At 41.9% G+C, this 21,385-nt stretch overlaps 1 protein-coding gene across 1 annotated transcript in view; it reads left to right on the top strand.

Moving 5' to 3' along the window:
* ATXN7 (ataxin 7) overlaps positions 1-21,385 on the top strand; it is an 88,868-nt gene that overhangs the window by 26,565 nt on the left and 40,918 nt on the right. Inside the window, 1 exon segment of the mRNA XM_068557534.1 lies at positions 14,574-14,678. Within this exon segment, the coding sequence (XP_068413635.1) occupies positions 14,574-14,678 (105 nt within the window).

Below are 21,385 nucleotides of genomic sequence, written 5' to 3'. Positions count from 1 at the left end.
CATTTTCAAGATTCCTGGGAATCTAGAAAAACAAGTGCATTAAATTAGCTATACTTCAATTTAAAAAGAAGAAAGAAAAGAAAACAGTGTGTGTGTATAGGGCTGTCCACATGCCTAGGAATGACCTGAGAAAACCCTAATCTCTCACCTCTGGCTGACTTTGAGGTTCTATGCAAGCAGGAAGTGAAGGCTAAGGCAGAGTTGTAAATTGCTTGCTAGAGCATTGAAGACATGTCCCAACATATGCACAGAGCCCCTTGGCAAAGCCTGGGAGACTTATTCGTTCAAGATATTTAAGGAAATCCCTGTCCAATAATTAGCTAACCAAGCACGCACATAACAAAGAATACAGACTTTATACAATTAGACCAGGTAACTCACTAAACAAACCAAAAGGGCAGGTGGATCTCATTTGTAGAATTGCCAGATTACATTGTCTGTATTGTCTAGTTTTCAACAAAAAATTATAATTTTTTCAACAAAAAATTTTTTTCAAAAAAAAATTACAAGTTTTAATTGTAATCCCCAGGGCAACTACTAAGAAAATAACTTGTGGGGGGGGAGAGTAAAAGAAAAAAAGGGGAATTAAAAAGGTATATTAGAATCTATTAATTTAACACAAAAGGATGCCGTAATAGAATAGAGGAACAAAAAAAGACATAAAACATGTATTAAACAAGTAGCAAAATCACAGACATAAATCCTACCTTATCAGTAATTACGTTAAATGTAAGTAGAATAAACACTAATCAGCAGGCAGAAATTGGCAGAATGAATTTTAAAAAAATCACGATTCAGTGATATGCTGTCAACAAGAGACACACTTCAGATTCAAAGTTGGAAGTATGTTGAAAGTTAATAGAAAATATAACATGCAAACAGTAGTCAAAAGAGAGCTAGTCTAACTGTACAAATATGAGACAAAACAGACTTTTTAAAGTCATTAATGATAGAGGAGGATATTTTATAATCCTGAATGAGTCAATCCATCAGGAAGAAATAGCAGTTACAAAGATATATGTACCTAACAAGAGAGCTTCAAAATACATGAAGCAAAAAACTTACACTGTGAAAGGAGAAATGGACAATTCAACAGTAATAGTTGGAGATTTCAATAACTCACTTTAAAGAATGGATACAACAGCTAGGCAGAAGATCAGCACGGATGTCAAAGACTTGAAAAACAAACCAATTAGACACAACCAACAGCGGAATATTCATGCTTTTCAAGTGCACATGGAATATTCTCAGAATAATATGTTAGGCCACAATAAAATAAGCCTAACTAAATGTAAAAGTACTGAAATCATACAAGTACAAATTACATTCTCTAACCACAATGGAGAAAATTAGAAATCAACAACCAAAGGAAATTTGGGAAATTAACAAGCTTGTGAAAATTAAAGAACATTCCTAAATAAGCAGTGGGTCAAAGAAGAAATCACAAGAGAAATTATACTTTGAAATTAATGAAAATGAAACAGAGCACACCAAAACTTAACATACTGCAGCTGAAGCAGTACTTAAGGGAAAATTTATAGCTGTAAATAGTTATATTAAAAAGTAAGGGGTTCCCTGGTGGCGCAGTGGTTGAGAATCTGCCTGCCGATGCAGGGGACACGGGTTCGAGCCCTGGTCTGGGAAGATCCCACATGCCGCGGAGCAACTAAGCCCGTGCGCCACAACTACTGAGCCTGCGCGTCTGGAGCCTGTGCTCCGCAACAAGAGAGGCCACGATAGTGAGAGGCTCGCGCACCGTGATGAAGAGTGGCCCCCACTTGCCGCTACTGGAGAAAGCCCTCGCACAGAAACAAAGACCCAACACAGCCAGAAATAAATAAATAAATAAATAATTTGGGGGAAAAAAAAACCAAAACCACTATTTCAGCTTCTTTAAAAAAATAAATAAAATAAATTAAAAAAAAAAAAAAGAATGATCTTAAATCAATAACCTAACCTTCCTCACTAAGAAACTAGAAAAAGAAGAGCAAACTAAACACAAAGCAAGCAGAAGGAAGAAAATAATGAATTAGATGAACTAGGTAGTAGAAAAACAAAGCTAAAAAATCAGTGAAACCAAAAGTTGATACTTGACAACATTAGAGTGCTTTGATTTTGATAAAATTGACAAACCTTTGGCTAGACCTGACCACATCACTCATATCACTGAAATCAGGAATTAAATAGGGTAATATCACTACTGACCTGACAGATACAGGGTTATAAAGGAATACTGTGAATGACTGTATGCCTACACATTGAATAACCTAGATGAAATGGACAAATTCCAAGAAAGATACTGCCAACTTTAAACTGCAAACTTTAAAATTTCCCACAAAAGAAAGCCCAGGCCTAGATGGCTTCACTGGTGCATTTTACTAAATGTATAAAGAAGTAGGACCCACCCAACACAAACTTTTCTAAAAAATAGGAACTCATCCTGTGAGGCCAGTACCAAAACCAAAGACATCACAGTAACTGAAAACTACAGACTAATATACTCAGTATACATGATATAGTATATATTTATTATATTCTATAATAGGCAAATACTAAATACACATTTGAGCAATGTACAGTTGAGCAGATATGTTCAATATGCCTTTGATGGATGGATTGGAAAAAAGTCTGGATAATATATGAATAATTTCTCCAATATTGGTCACATTATTCAAGTTTCAGTCCAGATTATATGATGTTCTGTTTTCAGCACTTCTCAAACATGTATATAAATCACCTGGGAATCTTGATAAAATGCAGATTCTGATTTGCTAGGTCTGGGTTGGGTCCTGAAACTCTGTAATTCTAACCAGGTTCTCAGTGATACAGAAACAATTGGCCCGTGGACCGTACTTCAAGTAGTGAGGCTTTATCTTGAGGATGAATATAGAGTTGAGTGTACCTTCTTTTTCATTGTGACCATTAATATAGAAGATCTAAAGAGCATTTCCCCTCTGACTTGAGGAATCTGAAACAAACTCAAGACAGTTATTACACTTCAATTTTCTATTAAAAGCTCTGAATCTTCTGCGGCATGCTTTGGGTAAGATATTTAGAGACTTTACAAATATGAGATAATTATAACATCCCTTTAAGGACATTATGAAAGATACAGCTCTCTAGTTCGCTACATTCATCATAGCCACATGGCTGTTGGATAATAGGTATACCATAAAGCAAATAACTTGCTTAACATGCTATGCCAGCTGAAGGCTAGACATGTGATTTTGGTTTTCATGTGTTCATTACAAATATATAGAAAGACAGTTGATTTTTCTGTTGATCTTGTGTACAGACTGAATGTTTGTGTCCCGTCGTCCCCCTGCCCCCCGCAAATTCATATGTTGAAACCTGATCACCAGTGTGATGATTTTTGGAGGTGGGGCCTTTGGGAAGTGGTTCGATCATGAAGGTGGAGCTCTCATGAATGGGATTAGTGCCCTGTGAAAGAGGCTGCAGAGAGCTCCCTCTCCCCTTAAGCTCAATGGTGGAGGACACCATGAAAAGACGACTCTGAACCAGGAAGCAGGCTCTCACCAGACACTCAGTGTGCTGGTGCCTTAATCTTGGATTCCCAGCTCCCAGAAGTGTGAGAAATAAATGTTTGTTGTTTATAAGCTACCCAGTCTATGGTATTTTGTTATAGCAGCCCAAACAGACCAAGTAAATTTTGTATCCTGTGATATTGCTAAGCTGGTAAATTTGGGGAGGTTTTGTGTAGGTTCTTTGTGGTTTTCTCCACAGACCATCAAGTCATCTGCAGATGGAGAAAGTTTATTTCTTCCTTTCGAATCTGTATGCCTTTTATTTCCTTTTCTTGCCTGATTTCTCTGGCTAGAACTTCAGTGCTTTGCTAAGAGTGGGTATCCTTGCCTTGTTCCTGACCTTAGGAGGAAAGCATGCAGCCTTTCTCCATTAAGTATGATGTTAATTGTAGGGTTTTTTGTAAATGCTCTTTATCAAGTTAAGGAAATCCCCTTTATTCCAAGTTCTCTGGATTTTTTAAAAAAATCATACATATTTTTTCTGCACAACTATTACGGTAGTATGATTTTTCTTTAGCTTGTTCATATCACGTATTACATTGGTTATGGATTATTTGAAGTGTCTAGTTTCCAAGTGTTTGGAAATTTTCTAGTATCTTTCTGTTACTGGTTTCTAATTTGATTCCGTTGTGGTCAGAGAAAATACTTGGTATGATTTCATTTCTTTTAAATTTGTTGAGCTTGATTTTCTGGGCTAGGGTATGGTCTATATAAAGCTAACCACTTAAAAATATAAAGCTAGGTGAGTAGGCAGTACCATTCCATAGTTAATGCTGTTTTTAGTTGTATGAGAGCCGTGGGTTTTCCGCATACAAGATATCTGGCAGATGTGGTGTTGCGTATTGACTGCCTTTTGAAGAAAAGAAAGTATTCTTAACTGAGTCATGAGTTTATAACTGTAACCTTAACGATAATAATGATAATAATAATATTAACACTACTCTTTATTAAGTCTTTACATATACTCTGCTTACTGTGTTTAGGCAGACAGAACTAAGCATTTTACATGACTTATCTCATTCAATCCAACAATCTCCTGATATAGATACCATTGTTTTCACCATTTTTCAAACGCAGGAACTGGATGTCTAGAGGTAAGTACCTCTCTTGAGGTTATAATACCAGCTAAGTGGTAAACTCTCTTATAGCCCATATCTTATCATAGTCTGCAAGCTTAGCTGAATGGTAGTGATGCAGGTAAGATTCCCTAAGGGTTTTGGAAGGTGCCTCTAGTTTCTGTTTGAAAGGTCAGAATTTGCTGACAGTATTTTGAGTAGCTAAAGGTACACGTGAGGTAGCCTGTCATGTATGTCACCTTTGTAACCCTACCTGGCCTTCCCTAACTCAAGGTTCCCTAGGATTTTGATATTTGCTTCCTCTCTTCTTTGCCAGGTACTGTATCTCATTTTCAGTACAATTAGTGACAACAGTAGCACTTATGACTTGTCTATGGAGGGTCACTCTAAGGTTGGCCACTTTTAGATAGTGATTAATAACTGTTAGACAGGACTGCTTTCTAATCTCTAACTCTTTGGTCCTCTGGTGTTTGGTTGGTTGCTTTTTAACTGGAAACATCTCTCTTTTTTTTTTTTTAAATGTAATTTTATTGACTGCTTTAGTTCAGACAGGGTCCCAAACTACATACATTTTGGCAGGTTGTTGAGTGGCCTTTTTTTGTGTCTGGTTGGTTCATCATCTAATGTCTTATGATCAAAGGAAAGTCCAGTTCCCTTTAATTATTGGAGCAGAGAATATGAATTTGGGAGAAGTGTGTGCGGAAGGTAGAAATAAAATTCTGTTTTATCTTTTCCCAGTTGAGATGTTAAAGCTCACTTAAGAGCAGTTTAAAACTTTTTTATTATATCATTGATATTCCTTTTGATTACCCAGAATTGACAGTTACCATTTGAAATAAATTTGGGACTGACTGTAGTAGAAGTCAGTTACGTGCAGACCAGCCTTCCAAGTTGGTCCATCAGGTTACTTCGAAGTGTTTCCGACATTAGTGGAGCTGAGAGTCCTAGTATCTAAGGAAACCTCTGCGTAGCAGTGAGAGCAGACAGTCCAGAGGTAGCATCAGCAGTCTGCTGTTCGATAGGATGCCTTGACTGACTTTGATTAAACAAGGCGGGAGAGGCTGGGAGTGCGCTGAGCAACGGTGAGGCTCTGGTGAGGTGGTGAGGAGCACGTACGTGGGGGTGGCCTACCTTCACATCTCAGCTCCTCCATGTGCTGGCTGTGTGACTTAAGGCAGGTAATCTTGTTCCTCACTTGCTTTATCTGTAAAGTGGGGACAGCGACCCTGAAAGGTGGGTGGTGTTGTGAAGAGCAAATGAGTTAATACTTAGCACTGGACCTGGAACATAGGAAGTGCTCAGTAATTGCAGACTTTTATTGTTTTTGTTATATGTATTGCTTCTCAGGTGGTGGTGTTGCTGTTGTGATTTTTGTTCACTGATGTATATCCAGTACCTAGAATCGTGTCTAGGCATAGTAGACTTTTGATACATGAATGAATGATATACACAGAGTGCTTGCCATGAGACCTGACATACAGTGAGTACTTAATCCATTGAGTGTACAAGAGGTGGTGGCTGTAGATTAGAAGCAGTGGCCAGTGTAACCCTAACTGACAGTGAAAACGGAAATAATTATAATCCTAATAGGCAAGACAGACCTAGCACATCCTCTGTGCCAGGCATAGTTCTAAGAGCTTTATTTATACTAACTCATCTCATCCTCATAACGACACATTAAGGTAGCTACTATTAGCGTGTCCATTTTACAAATGAGGGTACTGAAGCTGAGGAACTTGCCCGAGTTACTGCTCCTAGTGAGTGATGGCATTGGAATTTGAACTCAGGAAGTCCAATCCAGAGGCCTTTCTCAAATTCTTTCGTTGAGAACCTACTGTGTGCTAGGCACTGTGCTGCACAGACATGGCCTCTGCCCTCATGGAGTTTATGTCTTAGGGCGATAGCCAAAACACAAATTAGAAATAACTAATGAGTGAAGAGAAAGTACTGCCTGAAGAGATAGGGTCCTGCTTTAAACTGAGTGGTCAGGCAAGGTCTTTCAGTGGAATGTAAGCCGTGATCTGGAACCAGCCAGACAAAGCATTCTGTACAGAGGGAGCAGAATTAGCAAAGGGCCTGAGGTGGGAAAGTGGTTGGCCTGTGTGCGTAACTGTCAAGGAGGTGGAATTCTGGCATGGATGAGGAGTGGCTGTGTCTTATGGTTGCAGAGATCAGGCAGGGTCTTCTAAGCACTGATTTTCATTGTGACTGCATTGGAGTACTCTACATGGTAAACTAAGGGTTTAATCAGACTAGGTGACATTTATGATTTAAAAACATCACTGTTTTTATTTTTTATTTTTAAAATAGATTTATTTATTTATTTATTTTTGGCTGTGTTGGGTCTTTGTTGCTGCGCGCGGGCTTCTCATAGCGGTGGCTTCTCTTGTTGCGGAGCATGGGCTCTAGGCGCGAGGGCTTCAGTAGTTGTGGCTCGCAGGCTCTAGAGTGCAGGCTCAGTAGTTGTGGCGCACGGGCTTAGTTGCTCCGTGGCATGTGGGATCTTCTCGGACCAGGGATCGAACCTGTGTCCCCTGCCTTAGCAGGCGGATTCTTAACCACTGTGCTCCCAGGGAAGTCCCTAAGAACGTCACAGTTTAAATGTGTATGGGTGGGGGAGTTGGAATAGGCGGAGGGGAGAATAGCCACTATTTAGGTCAAAGACAAGAGGAAAGTGATCTGGAAGATGATAAAAAATGGCTCACGTTTACAAAGTACTTTGCATTGTTCTAAACATTTTACATCTGTTCATTAGTTCTTCCTACAACCAGTGAGGTAGGTACTGTCACTTTTCCCATTTATAGATGAGGGAACTGAGGTAAAGGCTGCCAAGCGGCAAGGCTGGGATTTGAATGCAGCCAGTGTGGTTCTAGCGGCAGTGCCTTTAACTGCCAGGCTCTATTGCCTTAGCAAGCTAAGTTCTTCCATCTGTGTGTCTCCCGTCATCCATTAGCTGGCCACATTAGCTACAGTGAGCAAGGAACAAACTGCAGCCCATCCTTGGCTTTCTCCCCTCTCCCTCACCCCCGATCCATGGTCTCCCCAGCTCTTTGCAGAGCTCTCCAGAGCATGTCTTCAGTCTTGTCTCTCCCGTCTTCATCACATAGGCACTTCCTGTCTCACTCTGACTTTTGCATCAGCTCTTGGGGACCACCCCCCTACCCCCTTACCTCGGTAGATCCACACTCATGCCAGAGTGACCTTTTGTATCATGTGGCTTCCTTCCTTAAAACTGTGGGTTCTCCCAGGCTTGCAGGGTAGAGCTTAAACTCCGAAACTTGAGCCTTGACCCTGTGCAGGGGGAGCACCAGCAAGTCTCGCCCGCCTCTCCCCTGCCTTTCATTGCTTACAGGGAGGAGTGTGTGGTCAGCAGCAGGGGCAGAGACCACTTGAAAGTTAAGCTCACATTGTAAAATAGTCAGTTGCCATTTGGTGTATATATCGATCTTCTGCGACTTTAATCAGTGAGAACTGAGGCCCTTGCAGCAGAACATGTCTAGTGTGTGTATATTGTGTGTTTTTGTTTATTTTGCTAACACTGAGTGTTCACTATGTGTTCAGCATGGAATGCTCTCCACGGAGTAGTTCATTTCATCCTCACAACAGCACTGTGAAATGTCGGTCCTGTTCTCTGTATTTTACAGATGAGGAAACTGAAGTTAATAATTTAACTGTGTTCACATAGCTAGTAAGAGAAAGATTAGGGACTTGAATCTCAGTAGTCTGACTCCAGAACTGTTCTTAGTTACTGCACTGCACACACTAGCAAAAGAGAATTGGCCAGTGTGCACATTTGAGAAGCAGACCCTGCAACACAAATTTTACCAGAAACCGCCCCCAGGAATGGGATCATGTGTTCACGGGAAACCTTCTCACCCTTGAACTTTTATCTCACTGGATACCCATTTCTAGTGGGTGACTGTATGTCATTACATGACATAAAGGCACAATTATACCCTTGACTTACGGTGGCACCACAGGGACTTCATCTAATACTTTAGTTACTCTCCACCCAATAACATTAGTACATCCATTTGCTGCTTCCTGTGCATCAAGTTAGGCATTGTTAGGCACTGTCACTAGAGCAGAAAACAAGACAGATGTGGAACTTAGTCTAGCGGGAGGAGATGAAGGCTCACACAGTTAGATGGATAGTTACAAACGGGGCATGGTGCTGTGTGGCAAGGCTAAGTCAGTGCTCTGAGAGCAGGTAACGGGGCCCTGACTAGCCAAGTCTCCAAGGGAGCGACACTGAAGCTGAGAGCAAATGAAGTAAAGTAACAAGCCAGGTTAAGATCTGGAGGAAGGGAGTTCAAACAGAGGGAACAGCAAGCACCATGGTACTGTGACAGGAGAGAGCATGGTGTGCACCAGGGACAAAATGAAGGCCAGAGGGGCCAGGTGCAGGGTGCCGGCGGGGAGAGAGCCTTGTCAGGGGTCTTAGTTTTTATCCTAAGAGCAACTGGAAGCTACGGGAGAGTTGCAGATGTCAGTCATTACTTCACAGTCACACAATCCTGAGCTCACTTCTCAGACTCTGTGCTAGGCAAGGCAAGGAGTCTGCTGTCAGACAGGGCTACAGAGGCATCCACTTATCAATTACCATTCAAAAATCATAAGTCAGTGAGTGAAGGGGTGGTCGCTCTGGTCGAATGGCGGGGATTCCAGAAAGAAGAGAGAGAAGAGCTTTCTGTGCTGTAGGAACAGTTGTGTCCAAAAGGTAGGATTGCAGAGAACAGGGCAGGTTCTGAGAAGACCCACACAGTCTTGAGCCTAGAGCAGGTTGACTCAGCCTGGAGAGATGGGAGGAGAAAAGAGTGCTAGGGCCTTGCTTACAGAGAGGTACGTCAGGGGTCCAAGTACCACTTTGAAGCCAGCAGAGGTCTTCAAGGAGAGGAATGGCTTTATTACTTTGTAGGTTGGTGGCTTTGGTAGCAGAGTGGAGGAGGCTGAAGAGGGAAACAACTCAGACCCTATTAGGAGCTCTGTACCGGTGTGTGGAGGCCACCAGGCTCTGACCGTGGGCACTGGCAGTGGGAGCAGCATGGAGGAGGCAGATTCTGACAGTTTCTGGGAGAATGTTGGGAAATGCCTGGGCTTTTGAGCCCAGCAGACCTGGGTTCAAATCTTGACTGTGCCACTCACTAGCTTGTGAGATCTCAGTGTCTGTGTGCCTTAGTTTCCTGAGCAATACAGTGGGCGTGCATGACTCCTACCTCACAGGCTGTTGGGGGACATTGAGCACTTCCTGGGGCCTTCTAAGGCTTTGCGTGTATTAGCTCTCTTACTCTTTCTACCCTGAGAGGTGCCTGGTGAATTAGATACTGTGATCGTCAACATTTGACACATGAAGAGACTGAAGTTCAAAGAGGTTATAGAACTTGCCCAAGATCACATTGGATTCGGAGTGCTGGGGAGTGGCCCACACTGTTAGCCACTCTGCTTAAAATACCTGTGACAGAGAATAACTAACTGGGGAGGAGCTGGAGACAGCCCTTTGAAGAGATGACAGCTGAGCTGAGACCTGATGTGTGAGAATGCACCAGGCATCTTGTGAAGAGCAAGGGCAGAGCCTGGCCGAGAAAAAGCTTTCCAAGGAGAGAATGGCGATCAGTGTGCCTGGAGCAGAATGAGCCAAGGAGAGGGGGGCAGGGACTCGGGGGACAGGGAGTGGAGGGCGGAGGGTAGACCTCTGGTGTATCCCATAACCTTGGGGGTTATGGTAGAGGCTGGGATTTTATGGGATTTTATTCCGAGAGGAGTGGCAAGTCACTTGGGAAATTTTAACGGTATTTACGTGATCTGTAGGAGGATTTCGGAGAATCACTCTGGCAGTCGTGTGGAAGGGATTGTCGACCATGTGGGAGACTTTCTTCCACAGTCCATAGGAAAGGTGCTGGTGACAGGCTTTACAGTGGTGGGCTGGACAGTGGAGAGAAGTGGAGAGAGGTGTTAGAGGAGAGCTGATCGGACCTGCTGGTGGCCTGGGTGTGATGAGGGAAAGAAGAGTCAGGGGTGTTGTGTGGGTTTTTAGTTTGAGAAGATGAGCAGGGTCATTTACCCAAAAGGGGGAAGATTTTGGGGGGCAGGGAACAGGGCAGGGTGGAAGGCAAAGCTGTCTTGGACGTGCTTGTTTGATTTGAGATGTATGAAAGACATCCAGATGGCAGTGTCTAATAGGGAGGGAGTTGGATTTGTGAGTCTAGACAGAGCTCGGGAGCCGTCTGGGCTAGAGATAGAAATGTGGGAGTCGTTGGCATGTAGAAGTTTGGGTGCGTGGGAGAAGGGAGACGCACAGCGTACTGCAAAGGTGAAATGCTTTGCTACGGTGCTCAAGTTTTGTTGTTGGGCACAGGCCTCAAAATGGGGATGGCAGCACCAAAGTAACTGTTCAGGACTGGCTTTGGCCAGAGAGCCTTCAGTCTGCACGGGACTGTGAAGGTTCTGCACACATGTGCTCATGTGTCCATGTGCTTAAACCCAGTCCTTCCTACCCTGCTGGCCTGGGGTCTCCAAAGTACATGACGGCCTCGATGTGGGTGTCGGGCCACTCACTGATTGGAAGATTGGGGTGACCTGAAACCTGAGAAAGATCTAGGGCTTACACACGATAAAATCCATTCTTTCAAATTAGGTAAGAGTCCATGGGGTCAAGTACAGTTTTAAAACTTTCATTATATTTCATATAATGGTTTAAGTTGTATATTTAAAGACAATTTTGTAAACTTTTTTTTTAACTCAATAGAAACTCATTTTAACTTGATAGGAACTCTGTTTTCTGTCATAAATGAAGCTTTTCCCTTCTTGCATTTGGGCAAGTTCCATGTGTTAATTTGTAGATGGGCTGATTGTGAACTTACACTTTGAAAGTATTCAGAAACATACATACTGTCGCTCGCAAAAATTATTTCATTTTCTCTGTTACCACAACATTCCACACGCTGTTCCTGTTGCTAAGGCCTCTGGAATGTCCTAATGCAGAAAAAGGATATAGAACTCCTTTTTTTCCCCCAAAGAAGACATTTAAATTATTTTGTATCCTTTAGCTTAGGTCCAAATATGGATATCTGAAAGTAAAGAATTCAGAAAGCTAAAATTAAAGTTGCTTTAGGTTCTCCGAACAGGAACTTGATTTCATAGGGTAGCATGAAGTGCGTTTAAGTGTACCATGTTTATTTCCACAGGGATTGTGTGTGTGTGTGTGTGTGTTTGTGTGGGCACGCGTGGAATTGAGGTCACAGATGGTGCAAACCTCAGTTTGAGTCCTGGTTGTATTTTTTTGCTGGGTGAAATTAGACAAGTTCTTGTCTCCATCGGTAAAATGAGGATTATATTGAAGGATAAACCTTATGAAAAGTGCTTAGCTGAGAACCTGGCACAGAGTGGTCTCAGAAAATGCCAACTGTTTATCATATGATTATCATCTTTATTGTCATCAATTGCAAATAACTATAAGTTATTGAGGAAATTGAACCTTTTACAGAAGTATAAATTCTTGGTCCCCCACAGAATGACCCCTACTCACTTAGTTTTATTAGTATTTCTGAGTCTCACAAGAGGATCAAAGGAATCAGAACAAAAAAAGAACAGTTTTCTACATAAACATCATTGTGGCCAGTTAAATTCTTATTATTTGAAAGGATTGATACAGTTTTTTATTTTTTACAATTGGCTTATTTATAAAGGGGTGGGAGGCTAGTCCCCAGCAGTATCTCGTATCTGGCAAAGTGACATATTTTAAACAGCATCGCTTGAAATAGAGTGCTGTGAGGAATCACACAAACCAGGCACATTGCCGAGGCCTAAGTCTAAACTGAGACCACTTAATTTAATACTTTAACTACTGTTTAATTAATAAAACTGATCGAGTTGATTTCATTAATGAAACTGTTGATTTGATATTTATGGGCATTTCATACTTTTCAGCTGTAAGTTATGAATGTTTTGCCATTTCTGTAATTCATACTTAATTGTCCTGTATCAGAGTGATTTAGTATAGGGATATATGGAACTTAAGGTAAACTACTTTAAATTTTTATTTTTAAAACTGAAATGTTGGGAGTTCCCTGACAGTCTGGTGGTTAAGACTCTGCGCTTCCAATGCAGGGGGCGCGGGTTCAATCCCTGATTGGGGAACTAAGATCCTACGTGCCACGGGGCATGGCCGAAAAAAGGAAATGTCATGTCAAACTGTAGCCATTGAGAATGGCTTATTACGTGTTGATCATTGCATGGATATAACCTTTCCCCTTCTCCCACATGCACTATTTTTAACTCAATGTGGGCATGCTTTCAAGGAAAATAGCACATTGTTTGGCTCTTATTTTTCATGAAATTGTTAAGCTTAGTCACAGAAGTCAGCAGTCTGTTAGAACCTTCTTCTGTTATCTTATCAGTTTATGCCGTCAAAGGTGTTCAGCCCTGACATTCAACTTGTTGGAGTTGGAATCTGGAAGGAGTTTCTAGAAATCATATTCCTTTGGTCTTCAAGGGACCAAATTCAAGCCATTGTTATGAGTCAGAATCAAATCTCAGCTACTGACTTAGACAAGATAGTTCACCTTTCTGTGAATCAGTTTCCTCCTCTCTAGAGCAGGGTTATAATGGTATCTACCTAAGTAGTTGTGAGGATGAAATGAGATCATAGCACGTAGAACCTGCTCAGTGCTGCTGCTGCATCCCAGAATCGTGTTGGTCCCTGGTATATTTCAGATTCACAGCTAGCTATCTGTGCAGTTCAGTGTAATAGAAACTGTTTAAGAAAATCTGACCTATAGCCGTGTGTAGATATTAGATCAGTAATTTGACATTTTAGAGATTATCATCACTTTACATCACCTCGGGGCATTTTCTGTTTCCTTTAAAACCACCAAGCCCACCCAAGCTGGAGAAAGTGTGAAATTAAATCTTACAGGAAAGAAAGCAGATGCTAATCAGCTTTTTGGATCTTTTTTCCCCCTTTAAACTTGGTATTTGGTCTACTAAAATATTTGCCTAATTGAAATGTGCTAATTATCCATTCATTGCAGATGTTCTAAATAGTGCTTATAGTGTAAAATGCCAACTCTGAAATATTTAAAAGATTTAGATTCTGGATTTGAACTGTTACCTCTGTTCCCTAGGTTGTTACTAATAATTAATTGTCCACAGTTAGGACTTTTTAGTTAACCATATATTACCAGGTATCAAGTTACTGTGCTTTGTTTTCATGTATATGCAGATAGTCTAGTTTTACATTTGTATTTTAATTAAGTTAACTTCTTAGTATAAAAAAATCCAACTTGTATCTTGCCCTATTCTGGTAACTGAACTGAGATTAATGTATGAAATGTTGTGCTTAGGTACTGAGGTTCTTTCTGTCCAGTGGCATCAGTGTGTAAGCAAAGGACTAGAGGTTAGTTGTGACCTGAAGAAAAAAAAGTACGAAAATCATTTTCTTTGTATTACTTGCTGACAAAACCAGCAGTTTTACTCTTCAGTGAAACCTCTGCTTCCTTTCTTAAGGGTTCCATAGAACTCAGAGACCAGATGGCTGGAATAGAATGCATAGTTAACCAAACAAAACCATTAGATGGTACAGCTTTGTGAATTGCTAGGCATTTTATGTGGTTGCAGATTCTTCCTCATAACCCTTGGTAGAGTTCATCTAAAGTTGCTTTATTGTGTGAATGTATTCATTGTTCGCATTTTAAAAGATTTGTCTGGTTTACCTCATACTAATGATTTCTCGTGCATTTTATTTTAACCCTTTATAATGGTGTTTCTGTAAGCCTGATTTGATTTCTCTGTTTTAATAATCATGGTGTGTCACATCAGTTACTTTTAAACTGGAACAACTTTTATCCTGTGTACTTTATCATAAGGCAGCTCCTTTAGAAAGTGTTGCCACCCCAGATGGTTTCATATTAATAGGAACCACATGAGTGAGTGATGCTCTCTTTCTTTATTGCAGACATGCCAATATTTGGTCTCTGTCCAGCCCACGATGATTTCTACTTGGTGGTGTGTAACGACTGTAATCAGGTTGTCAAACCGCAGGCATTTCAATCACATTATGGTAAGTGCTTAACCATCTAAAAATCATTATTAGAGGGTAAAAGGTAGAGCAGTATTAAACTGAAGACCAGTGACAGCATGGGTAGGCTATAATACCCCTCCCCCTGTCAGGAAGTAGGTTTTCTAATTCATTAAATGGGTTAATGCCTATCAGATGTTGGGTATTTTCTGAATTTTCTTGAAAGGGATGTGCATTTTCTGATTTTTATTAAAATTAGACAGGGAAAAAATGTATTTTATAAAATCTTTGTTGAAATATTGCATCAGTGTAGTAGAAGGTTTGTTTCCTTCTAGATCCCACGGTTGTGAATTTAGTGGTTGGTAAAATTATATATACACACACAGAGTATAGAGACATGGCTTTTTTAAAGGAAATGTGATTTTTGAAATGTCCAGGTTCAGTAGTTGTAAATCTATCTTGATGTTGTAATCTGTGAATGTGATGAAGCTATGCTATCTTGCCCCATCAAAATACGCATGTACTTAGAATGAAGCATTGTGACTTCAGGAGTTTCATGAACCTCTGAGCTGTCCCTGGTCTTTTAGGCTCCAAGCCTGTTGTTATCTGATGTCAATCATGTGAGAATCCAAATAAGCTTGTTTTTCCATTGTCATAATGCTGCCTAAAGTGTTTCAAAAAAATTCTGATCATAAAACTTAATTTTATATCCAGTTAGAGTCAGTAACAATTCGAAAGTATTTGAGTGCTCACCTTGTTTCAGGCGTTGGGGATGTGGTATCATTCCTACCTCCATGGAGTTTAAAATCTAGCTGGAGAGAAAGGCAAAACTAACTAGACACATTTTTTTAAATAACTGCAAGTTGTTTTGTCATTGTCCTCACGACTACAAATGCAAGCTTGAGACAGGGAAGAACAACAGGGTCTTTCTGTAATAGCTTGTTCAAGCAAAGCCTCTAAGGAGGTGACCCTGGTGACCTGAGCCCTAAGTGAGGAGAGGGAGCCACCCATGCGGCGATCTGGAATAAAAGCGTTTGATACAGAGGGGAGAGCCGGTGCCCAGACTTGAAGAAGGCTAGTGAAGTTGGTGAGGGAAGTAGAGACTTGGAAAGTCAGACCTTTTGGACCAGGACCCTGTTCATGTACAGGCTTGTAGGCCAGAGGAAGAAGCCGCTTGGGGGCATTGGAAAGTTTATGTAAGGGAGTAACACAGACCATCTCACTGGTTGACTTGCTGAGTGTAGATTGTGGGAGAAGGGTGGAAGCAGGGAGAATGGTTCAGAGGTAAAGATGATAATAGACTAAGGCTAAGTGGGGCAGTAGAGCTGGGGACACAGCCTAGCTAGCTTTGAACCTACAGGGCTTTCTGTCGGGCTGGATGCAGTTGTTGTAAGAGTCACACTGTCATAATCGACATCCCACCTCTTCCCCCAAGGAATCTTTTATGTAATCATAAAAAGTTCTTTGAGTTTGTGGTTCTCAGTGAGGCCTGGGAGTAGGCACCAGAGTGAGTACAAAGCTGAATAAGATACTGTCTCCTTGCTTAAGACTCTTAAGTGGCTAGTATCGGAAAAGGCAGTTAGTCAGTTGCCAAGTATTTTGGAGTTAAGGATTCTGAAGCCAGACTAGACTGGATTTAAATCTAAACTTGCAAGAGCCATAGGTTAGCTCTTTGTCTTGAGCAAGTTTTCCAACCTTGGCTTCCTTTGTTATAATGTGGGGACAGTAATAGCAGCCTCACTGGTTTCCAGAGAGGATGAAATGAAACAGCATGGTGAAGCCCCGCATGCAGTGCCTGACAGTTGATAGGTATGAGAGAGAGAAAAGGGTACAGCCGTAGATACAGGAAGATGTGGCGAAAGTCGTAAAACAGTCCAAGTTCTTAAGAATAAGGAGGAGCACAGGTTGCTTCTTGCACAGTAACTCAGAGCAGGCTTCTTAAAGGAAATAGCCTTCACATTAGGCTATTCGGAAGAGCAGAATGGATTGTTTTTCCCATGTGCAAATTTTTTCCCGTCAATTTTTAGGTGTGTAATACATACATGTCCATTGTGGAAAATGCAGAAAATACTTAAAAAATAAATCAACTATAATACCCTAAAATTGGAAGTGTTTTGATGGGGATGGACAGGGCTGCCACATACAGCTGCACAGCTTGTGCACTGAACAGCCATGTTTGGTGGCTCCAGGTTGGCAGCAGGGATGATGGGAGCAAGTGCAGAGGCAGGAAATTCCAGGCTGTCTGGAATGTACTCCGCGGAGTCTCCATTGGCCGGAGCTGGTATACCCACGTGTGGAAAAGCTGTGTGCAAAGGCAGGCTGGGGCTGCTCAGAGAGACTCAGTGCCATCAGACACCCCTGGCCTTGATATGTCGGTGGGGACCTGTTGCAGGTTTTTTAGCGCCTGAGTGATGTGACTTAGTGATGCTCTAGAGAATGGGCAAAGTGGATTAGAAAGGAGTGTGAAAACAGCTGCTGTTTGTACCAAGGCCCACTTAAAGGTGTTACCTCTTCCAGGACTTCCTGAGGCAGAAGGGGGCCCGCTTGGTCCCCTCTTCCAGAAGCACTTCACTCAGTTACATACAGCACGTTTCATGGAGATGATTTTCTTTCTCTTCCTCTGTCTCTCTCATAGAATGTCTGTGTATTGGGGGTGGGGTGTGGGTGAGGGGAGGGAGTGTCTTAAAATCATATTTCTGCGCTTTCTATCTACCAATATGTAGCATACACAGTGTCTTCTAATAAGGTACTTGTTCAATGACAAAGCAATTGTGATAACTTCCAAAATAGAAGAAGGTGTGGTGTGAATGCAGGATTTACATACATAATCCAATGCCTTTTGTCGCCAGGCAGGAAATGCAACTGATAAAGGCCCCTGGTCCCTCTAGTGGCAAGGGAAATTTAAAGCTGTAAGAAAGAAGAGAGTCTGGCAGAAAGATGAGGGCCAAGTGCTGCTGAGAGAGGGATTCAGCTGGGAAGTGTAGAAGGAGGTCCCTCTTTGGGAGCAGCAGCCAAGGAGAAGGCTGATGGAAAAAACAGGGGGTTGGGAGATGGATAGGTGTGTGGGCTTGGGGGCAGCTCCATGCAGTGGAGGAAGGCACCATGTGATGGCTCTCGGCTGGTTTGGGAGTAACATCTTACTCACCTGGAAAGGAGAGGCAGTCAGGGGACCAGGAACAAGAACCATTCCCAATGCTGCCAGTGTCTCTTCTGTCTTTGGAGTGAGGGGCTGTAACAGGAAGAAATATTTGGAACCCGTTCTTCTTTGTTGTCATTCCAGAAGGCTTATCACTACATGTTTGTTTTCCAGAGTTAACACCAAAAGACCAAAAATGTTTTTGAAATTCAAGAAATTTCTACAATCTGTTTATTACTATATTAGGAAGAACTCATACCTGCCAAAGGAGAGATTCTGCTGTCTTATCTTTTGATGAAATTGGTGAAAATGTGTGGGTGGGCAGTCTTCTGTGAATTCGTGTATTGCTGATATTCATCTGTGACTTTTATGAACAAATGAGCAGTTGCTACAAAATTCAGCAGGCGGTTCCTTTAAAACCACTGCTGGGCTTCCCTGGTGGTGCAGTGGTTGAGAATCTGCCTGCCAATGCAGGGGACACGGGTTCGAGCCCTAGTCTGGGAAGATCCCACATGCCGCGGAGCGGCTAGGCCCGTGAGCCACAATTACTGAGCCTGCGTGTCTGGAGCCTGTGCTCCGCAACAGGAGAGGCCGCGATAGTGAGAGGCCCGTGCACCGCGATGAAGAGTGGCCCCCGCTTGCCGCAACTGGAGAAAGCCCTCGCACAGAAACGAGGACCCAACACAGCCATAAATAAATAAATAAATAAATAAATAATTTAAAAACAAAAACAAAACAAAAAAAACCCACTGCTGCCTGGCAGTGACAGGGAGGGAGCTACAATGGCAACAAGGCTTATAACTCAGTTCATGTTGGTGATAATGTTATTCTGAATTGGTGAGGAGGTTATTACCCAGGGGTAGCGAGAGACCTACAGACATACCTCACTTCTTGTGCTTTGATTTATTGTTCTTCGCAGATAGTGCATCTTTTAACGAATTGAAAGTTGGGGGCAACCCTGCATCAAGCACATTTGTTGGTGTCATTTTTCCAGTAGCATTTGCTGGCTTCATGTCTCTGTGTCACATTTTGGGAATTCTTGAAACATTTCAGACTTTTTCTTTGTTACTATGTTTGTTATCATGATCTTTGATCAGTGATTATTGTTGCGACTACAACTTGCTAAAGGCTCAGATGATGGTTAGCATTTTTTAGAAATAAAGGTTTTTTTAAAAAATAAAGTATTTTTAAATTAAGGTATGTACATTCTTTTAAGTCATAATGCTATTGCACAGTTAATAGGCTACGGTATAGTGTAAACGTAACTTAAGTATTGGGAAACCAAAGAATTCGTGTGACCCGCTTTATTGCGATATTCTCTTTATTGCGGTGGTCTGGAACCACACCTGCAGTGTAATATCTGTGGAGTGTGCCGGTACTTTTTTGCTAGCCGAGCTGCCTTTTTGGGAGTTAACTATTAACCAGGATTTCCATTGGAGCAATGATGGTGAGTGATGGTAGTGTCCTTTTGGCATTTCTAGTTTCATAGTCTGATTGTTCTTGTAGTATAGATGGCTTTCTTTCTTGGAAACTGCATAGGAATACCATGCTTTGTTTTAATGTTTTGAAATAGTCCAGGCTGCCTCATATTTCTCTTCAGTATTTTTAGGAGTGAGATGTTTCTTACTGCTAATTTTCAGATTTAAAAATGTAATTGAATCAGTGGATCCCATACCGGATGTGCCTCCAAATCAAAGGGGAGCTTCCTAAGTGGCCCCTTCCTACAGCCCACTGCAGTCTAGCTGGCTGGGAGTCGCCAGGGATAGCACCCAGGAATCTGCATTCCACACAGCTCCCTAGGCTGATTCTGGCCCACAAGCTGGCCAGAATGCATTATGCTCACAGCAGATCCCCTCACTCGGTAGGGGCTGCTGCTTTGTATTCCTGTGCTTGGCATAGTGACTGGCGCAGATCGGCGCTCCGAGATTTGTTGAGTCTAGCAAGGATGGCATGAAAGGAGGCCCCTGCTTTTTTTAACTGATTTTTAACTTTTTGTATTACGTGCTAGAAGTCTCACAGTACTTGCCTCTAAAACTTTACGTATGAAAGAGGGCTGAGATGGTGACATTCCCTATGGCCAGAAGCACCTTTCTTTTGAGGTTGTGAACCAGGTTGGGAATCTGAGTTGATCATTTAGTAATAAGTGTGTTGGTCCTAAACTGGCTACTGAATAGCGTAAACTTTGTATTCCTGTTTACATGCATTTACTCTGGATCCGAACAGGTAGGATCAGCTGATGACTTTTGGGGGGGCCTCTGGGGTTCGGTGTTGAAAGAGCTTCGCAGGTGATTCTGAGAAGCTGTGCACTTGCACTGCTCTGTGCTCTGCCGCTTCTCTTTGAATTTGCTTGTGAAGACTACCATAATTTCTCTCTTAGGCAGACACGGGCTTATCTTACCTAGGCGAAATAAATGAGTGATGTTAATTCAGCTCGGACAGGTGCTACGTTTAGCATCTCTATAATTAATTGAAACCTGCTCGAATGTCAGCTGTTGAAGTATTTTGCCTCTGATGAGTTAGGCTGACCCACTTTTTCACCTTGTGGCTCAGCCCCGAGTCCCTGAGCACATGTGCCTCTGCCACCTTTTCCCAATTTCGATCCACCGAGTTCCATCTTTATGATTTGCTTATTTAATGCCACTTAATATTTTTTCTTTAAATCAAACCACTTCTATTTAAATAAATCTTTCACAAAGAAAACCTTACTAGAATCATCAACAGGAAAACTGCTCTTCTTTGCCATAGATGGTAAGTGTGAAAATAAACACAGTGAAAAGATTAAATCCTTTGTTGCTGCTCTTGCCAATGCCAGCACTCAGCCTTGAAGCCTGCTCTCTTAGTTAAAAGCGAGACTAGCACGTTTTAGGCAAGTGTCATCCACAGAGTAGCGTGATGTTACCAGAAGACTTGAAAGAGATTTAGAAAGGGAGTAAGTTTTCACTTGAGATTTAATGTTATTAATGTTGGAGAGTGATACCTACTCCATGTTTGGGGAAACACCAGCTCAAGCTGTTGGATTTGGTTTCCTCTGATGTTCAGGGAGCTGTCTCCTGAGGCCAGCCCTAGCCTAGGAAATGCCTTACCGAGCGAGCAGTATTCTCAAATCTCATGTTGATCTGCAAAAGGATCACAGTTAAATACCCTTTGCCATTTATCCATCGATACCACGTGTTGCGTGCTGTCCCATTGCTGTAAGTGGGGTGGGAGTCTGGGCTCGGTGTGAAACATCTGCCCCTCTCTCAGACCTCGCTTCACAGATGGGGATGTCATAAATATGGCTTTTTCATAACTTTGTGAAGGTACCTTTAGCAGAAACACCTCTGCAATCTGAGAGCTTTCTCCGCTTGCAGATATTACAAATCCTGTAAAATTAACAGCCACGTGTATTGCTTGGACTTAATGTTCCTTAAAGTGCACTGAGGTGGTTTGGATTCTTTTAGGTGCCAGCATAAATTATATTTTCTAAAATGTCATTTTCAGCAGAGGACGAGTAAACAGAAGTTACTCATACTTTTTTGAGCTAATTAATTGGTTTCAAAGCCCGTCAGTGTAAGAGCAAAATGAATCTTACTCTGAGATCCCGTGGGCTGTTTCTGGTAAAAATGCCGATCCC

This window comes from Eschrichtius robustus, chromosome 12 (genome assembly GCF_028021215.1).
Source record: "Eschrichtius robustus isolate mEscRob2 chromosome 12, mEscRob2.pri, whole genome shotgun sequence".
Classification (NCBI taxonomy): Eukaryota; Metazoa; Chordata; class Mammalia; order Artiodactyla; family Eschrichtiidae; genus Eschrichtius; species Eschrichtius robustus.
Note: the sequence above shows the minus strand (reverse complement) of the source record. Positions and strands in the feature narration are given on the sequence as shown.